Below are 6,362 nucleotides of genomic sequence, written 5' to 3'. Positions count from 1 at the left end.
ATCTGTGAAACAGATCCAGTTCAGCTGCTGTTTATCTATTAGTTTCTGTGGAGGCTATGGAGACACTACCAGTGGACGGTGTGGGCGGGGCTCAGTATAGTGATCTTTATATTTAAGTCTATGTAAACGAGCCAAAAATCTAATGTCTAAGTGGCTGAAAGAGCTGAAGTGGTAGCAGTCAAAAGGAAAWCTGTGAACGCTGACTCAGCATTCACACAATAATTCATTTCTTGAACATGTATTTTTTTCTATAAGTCACTAAAGTCTGTGAACAGGAAGTCCTGAAACATGTGTGAAAACCTCCAGCCTGCCTGTGGTGACTTCCTKTCACCAACAATAAATTCTCTCTGATGATCCTGAGATGATCTCATGACGTTGCTTCAGTCGTTCAACATCAAAGATGTCAGAATGACCCGGAGACGTTCTCCGCTCTGCTCTGACCTGAGAACAGCCTCAGGATCCAGATCGACCTGAATCCACCTGGAGCCAAGGTTCAGCCATAATTCTGRCATCTAATAATTCAAATTAAAACCTACGATGAGATGTGACAACTGAACGCTGCAGTAAAGAATCAGCTGTTAGTAACACAGCTGATAGTTATTAAACTCACAGAGCTGTTTTATTATCTGTTTAATTTCATTTGGTTTTTACATTTCTGTCCCATCAAATGAAAAGCTGCAGTAAAAAGAGGACTTGAGATGGAACAGAACAGGTAGTTTGACCTGGAAGACACTTAAAAGTGCACGTTGGAGTGCACGTTGGAGCGCTCATGTGCTCTGCTCCCTGCTGACTGGAAGCACTAACACAACCAAACTGCTAATTTCCATAATGACAGACCTAAAGTGCTTAAAYAGGCTTTAGAAAATGTCTGAGTGAGAAACTTAATCCAACGTACAGTTTAATTCAGTCTTTGTGGAGAGAGGATTAGAAACAGGAATAATCTCACTCTCAGATGGAAGCAACAGAAACAGAGAAGAGAAAACTCTGACTTAAACAAAGTGTTTCCAAACAGAACTGATTCATTTTCAGTTACAGAGAAAACAAAACGCATCAAATCTGTTTATGATGAGAAATGAAAATAAAACAGATTTAAGAGAATATTTGTGAAAATGCTGATTCAGCATTCTCTTGCATTTTTCACTAAATGTGGACTTTGTGCTTTCTTAGCTCCTCAGAATTAAACGGCTGCTCTGATMTTTGTGTTTTTACCTAATTTTATGCTTAAATTTTAATATTTAAATCACTTGAATTTCTTCAAAAACATTTTATCTTTGAAATCTGCTTCAGCTACATTTTTAAATCATCTTACACTACTTTTAGCTTTCAGCTAGTGTTTTGTTCCTTTAGCATTCAGCTAGTGTTTTGTTCCTTTAGCATTCAGCTAGTGTTTTGTTCTTTTAGCATTCAGCTAGTGTTTTCCCTCTTTTAGTATCAACTAAAATGAGGAGTAAAGCCTGAGATGTTGATGCCAGATGCAGAAATGTGACCAATAGCTGTCAGATGTTCGGTTGGAGACCACTCTAGATGATGTGTTTTAGTGTCAGTGTTAGTCCCACCCCTCCATGAAGCCCCTCCCCCYCCTCCAGGTTTGTGGCAGCAGGTATAAATCTTCTCTGCAGACTGTAAAAGCTACAGTATGACTCAGCAGTTTTCTGCAGGGKCAGATGCGCCTCACAGATGTGCAGAGAACATCTGGATCTGACTCCTATTGTTGAAGGAGCAACAATCAGAACCGTCAGCCGGGCCCGCTCTGTAAACCTCTACAATCCACGGCTCTATGTGTAGAAAATGTGACCTCTAACCTGTTTCTGCATCCTCAGAGGAGACCACATCAAAGCCTCGGCTGCGTGAACCCGAGCTGCTTCTGTGCGCCGTGCACGGCTGAGCTGCCGCACAAAGCTCCCACATGCAGGTTTTGGGTAAACATGAGATCAGAGTATGGGTTCAGACACAGCCGAGTGGTTTTACTGAACACGGAAACGGGTCGGGTCCACAGAGGACATGTTTATAGTCAAGCAGAGGACAGCTGCAGGAGGATGGAAGGAAAACGCCTCAAAGCACCAGAAATATCTGAAACCTTCTGGGCTTTGAAGGAAGAGTGAAACAGTGCTCRGGTCAGTGGTGTTTTACCTAGCAGCTGGACTCCACGGGTCAGACCGTAAACATCGATGAGGGCCCAGAGGGGCTCGGCGGTGCGGACCCCGCTGAAGAACAGCATGGGGCTGGACTCRTTGATCCGGTAGAAGACTCGACCCTTCTTGTCCACCCAGAAGGCGATGACGTTTCCCTCGTTGGCGAACTCCTCGGGCAGCGCCTTGGCCCAGAAGCCGCTCTGCGACACCAGGTCCGGGCAAGCGTACTTGGGCAGGTTGTCCGGATTGATCCGGGCYGGGTCTTTGGAGGTGAAGCCCAGACGCAGAGCTCCGCTCCAGCAGCACTGCTTTTTAGTGATCTGAGAGGAAAAGGAGGCCGGTGTTAGAACAGTCAACACAAAGATCTGGAACAGTTCAGGAAGAAGGCCCGGTACCTTGAGGCGGACCTGTTCGTACAGAGCCACGGGCCGGTTGCTGAAGGTGATGGCRTTGCAGAAACTGGCCTGCCTYTTCACGGTCCTCTGAGCCAGGTCCATGATGATCTGGGATCCCTTRGCGTTGGGGTGGAAAAGGAGGGGACTGACGGGGAAAGGACCGCCGATGCCGCCGCAGTGGATGGGCAGGCATCGTTTGGGTTTGTGGTGACAGCGGTGGGACGTGGACGGGAACGGGCCRCCGAGAGAATCTGAGGCAGAAGAAGAAAGAAGATTCAGACGGTTAAACTGTTTGAACAAACTTTATGAGTTCAGATAGTTGATTCTTTTTCTTGTAGTGATCAGACATTGTGTGCTTCCACCCAAAGCCCAGCAGCCAAACGATGTAGCGGTCCAGGTGGGACCAGAACTGGAGCAGGTCTCAGCKAATCTTCAAAGCTGCCGACCTCCAGATTAAAATGACTTCATTATTAATCTACAACTGAACCAACACCTCGAGACAGAGCATCCTAATCTCAGGCTGTGTGGCAGGTTTTCYGTTAAATAAGATGCAGAAGGTTTTATATTGAACATTCAGAAATACAGACATGTTCATTTATTTTTGTGTCACCGTTTCTGTGGAGTTCAGGTGAAAAGGACTTTTTGATTTTTGTGAAAGATGTTGGATTATGGACTGTTTTGTTCCTATAAGAGCAGAAGTATTGTTTTTATTTGTCTGATTGCTGCATGACTCTGTGCAGCCAAGCCGACTTGTCTGCTGAAGCTCAAACTGATGAAAGATTCACAACAAGCGAATTTAGTGAAACAGTAGCTAAATCCTTAATTACCAAAATTACAATTATGAAATTGTCTGAAGAGTTTCAAAGATTAAACGTTTTTTAACGAATCTGAAGAAATCTTTGCATTTTCACAAGAAATWCTAAACAAACTAAATATTAGCTGTTGGGTTTTGGACAGTTCAGGTTCAGACCAGAACTTTTTGTTCCTATTTGTCTGATTTTAGAGGCCGAGCTTCAGCAGAACCTAATGTTTACTTTGGAGTTTCTCAGCCTTTTATTTTCTAATTTGATCAAATGTTTGGATAACTATCCATGAAAGKATCATCAATCAGGCAGATCAAATGGGAGATATGATCCTTCCTGTGTTGAAGGAAACTCTGGGATCTGATTGGAGCGTTCTTACAAAAACATTGCTGTGAATGAGTTCTGCAGAGACCCGATCGGACRGGCAGCTAACGGACCAGAACACGCTGTGTTTCTGTTTACACTCTGGACGTGTCTCCGGTCTAATCTGGCTCACAAAGCTTTTGTTTTAGGCRTCAGCGTGCATGGCCTGAATGCTGCACGGCGGGCAGATTGAGCTGAATGCATTAGTGAGCTCTAAAGAGGCGCAGCTGCTGTGGTGTGAATCCAGGTTTCTTAGCAACACCCCACCATATCTGAAGGCCTCAATCAGCTCCGTCTGCAGCCATCATCAGGACACAGATGCCTTTTGTTTACCCACACAACAAAAAGATATTTATAGTCCCACAGTACAGTCGTCTGCAGCGTTTCCTTTCAAACTAACCTTCAGTTGAATAAAACCTTTCCTGCTCCAAACCAGAACACTGAATCCTGCTCATATTTGAGCCAGCATCATTTAAACGGCTCTGCTTCCTGGTTTCAGACTCGRGTTTTAATCAGAGTCCACGGGTTTTCTCTGCTTCAGCTCCTTACTGTATTTTAACCAGAGGTCTACAAAGTACTGGAAAAAAAAAACCCAAGTAAAAGTAAAATTACATGAACAGAAAATGACTTTGGTAAAAATACATTTCACTGATGAGAAAACTACTCAAGTAAAAGTTGTAAAACTTTCACAAAAATTGGGAAAATAAAAGTAAAAGTACTTTTACACACTCTGTAAGAAATAAACTGTTGAAATTACTGAACCAGACTGGTTCCTTTTATACTTTTTGTTCCAAATTTTTGTACATCCTGTTATGATTGTATATCTTTTGATTTCCCTCTGATTGTACAGCACCTTGTGAATCTATTTCTATGAAAGGTGCTATATGAATAAAACTTTACTTACGTACTTACTTCCACTAAAGGTTGAGTAAATTGAGTAATATATGTTTATTCTTTGCTCACTTTAGTGAAACCAGCTGACATGACTGTTGAAGAAATTCAACACTTCATTTTTTAGAGCAGAAACATCTTATTTCCTGATGAGTTCAAACATATTTAATTTGTAGCAAGTAACTAACTGTTACATTTTAAAGTAAAGAAGTAAAAGTATCATATTTAGCTTTAAAATGTAACAAAATAAAAGTAGCTGTTTGAAAAATAATTTATAATATTACAAATCCTTGAAAAAACTACTTAAGTACTGTAACGAAGTAAACGTACTTTACTATAATCCTATCATTTTAATGTTAGTCATTATCACTTGTCGAGGTAAAAAACTTCAGCTTGATCAAATGTCGAGTGTTTTCAGTAAATTTACAGTAAATTCAAACTTGTTTTTAGAAACTGCTGCAGCTGTTTGTCGTAGAAACGTTCCACCCTGAAAAAAGAACCATTCTAAATAAAAGAAACATTCAGACCTTCTCACCACGATTTTAAATTGTTTAAAATAGTTTTCCCTGCTCCTTCCACCTCCTGTTGTTGCTGCTGAGGAATTCTCCTAAAGACGGACCAGACMTGCTGGTTTAATTTTGAGGTTTTCGCAGCACCACCAGGTCAACACGTTTGGCCTGGAGCTCTGATTCTGTCAGAACACAAACAAATAAATGAGTTTGTGTTTAAGTTCTTGTTTCCAGCTCCTGTCGAGGCTTGAAAATATCAGATGAGGTAAAAACACAGCAGCCTGGAGGTTAACGTCTGGTTTCTCCTGTGACCCTGAACGTTACGCCTCTTTATGAACCAGGTTGTGTTTTCAGTGTTAASACCGGGGCAGGAGCCATTTTGGTTTAGGAGCAACAGAAGCTCCTATTTGTTTTTATTTGTATTTATCAGTGAAGCTGAAAACCTCTCTGCTCTGGTCGGTACTGATGTTCAGCTCAGAGCTTTATGACTTGAAGAAAAAATGTTCAGATATTTGCTCAGCRCTGAAACTCACTTCCTGTTTCTGCTGAACAGCTGTTGAAGCTTCACACCAAATTACTTCTACAATCAAAATAACAAGAGCAGTTAGTAGGGGAGACTAAAATACCTTTTAGGAAAAGTTCTTACGGTCAGCTGTGATTTTCTGTTCCGACTTCACACTACCATTAGAACTTTAAATATTTTATCCATTAAAGTACTTGTGACATCAAATTTTTGAGATAAACATGAATGCATTTTTGTAAAGATAACATTGATAACATATTGCATAAGAAATTTCACGTCACTCAAATGGACGGTTGTTGAGATATTTGCATGAGATTAAACAGGAAGTGATGTCACAGGGGAATGTCTGCATGCAAACAGTTAACGAACACACACTGTAGAGAAGAATCTGATGTTTCTTTAGATCAGTGATTCCCAAACTTTTCAGCTTTTGACCCACAAAATAACAGTAGCAGAGACCTGTGACCCCAACTATTTTTGGATGATGAACATTTGTATCAGGTCAACAAAACATGGGCATAGTAACAATATTTTTCATACTACATTTATCCATTTAAAATATACTAACCTCACTCCTTTGTAACAACTAAGGCAAAAATGTAACTAATTCAGAAAATCTTTTCAGGACCCCACCTTGATATTTCGGGACCCCACTTTGGGTCCCGACCCCAACTTTGGGAAACACTGGTTTAGACTTTCAAATCCAGCATCATCCCGCCTTCCTCTTTTGATACCCAGGTATGGAA

General features: G+C 41.3%; 1 protein-coding gene across 1 annotated transcript in view; it reads right to left on the bottom strand.

Annotated features, from left to right (window-relative positions):
• Positions 1 to 6,362, bottom strand: part of neurl1aa (neuralized E3 ubiquitin protein ligase 1Aa) — a gene marked incomplete in the record, with an annotated part of 34,757 nt that overhangs the window by 22,060 nt on the left and 6,335 nt on the right. Inside the window, 2 exon segments of the mRNA XM_014018286.1 lie at positions 2,131 to 2,452; positions 2,528 to 2,778. Of these exon segments, the coding sequence (XP_013873740.1) occupies positions 2,131 to 2,452; positions 2,528 to 2,778 (573 nt within the window).

Source organism: Austrofundulus limnaeus, unplaced genomic scaffold (genome assembly GCF_001266775.1).
Source record: "Austrofundulus limnaeus strain Quisiro unplaced genomic scaffold, Austrofundulus_limnaeus-1.0 Scaffold189, whole genome shotgun sequence".
In the NCBI taxonomy this organism is placed as follows: domain Eukaryota; kingdom Metazoa; phylum Chordata; class Actinopteri; order Cyprinodontiformes; family Rivulidae; genus Austrofundulus; species Austrofundulus limnaeus.
This window is presented reverse-complemented; position numbering and strand designations above follow the sequence as displayed.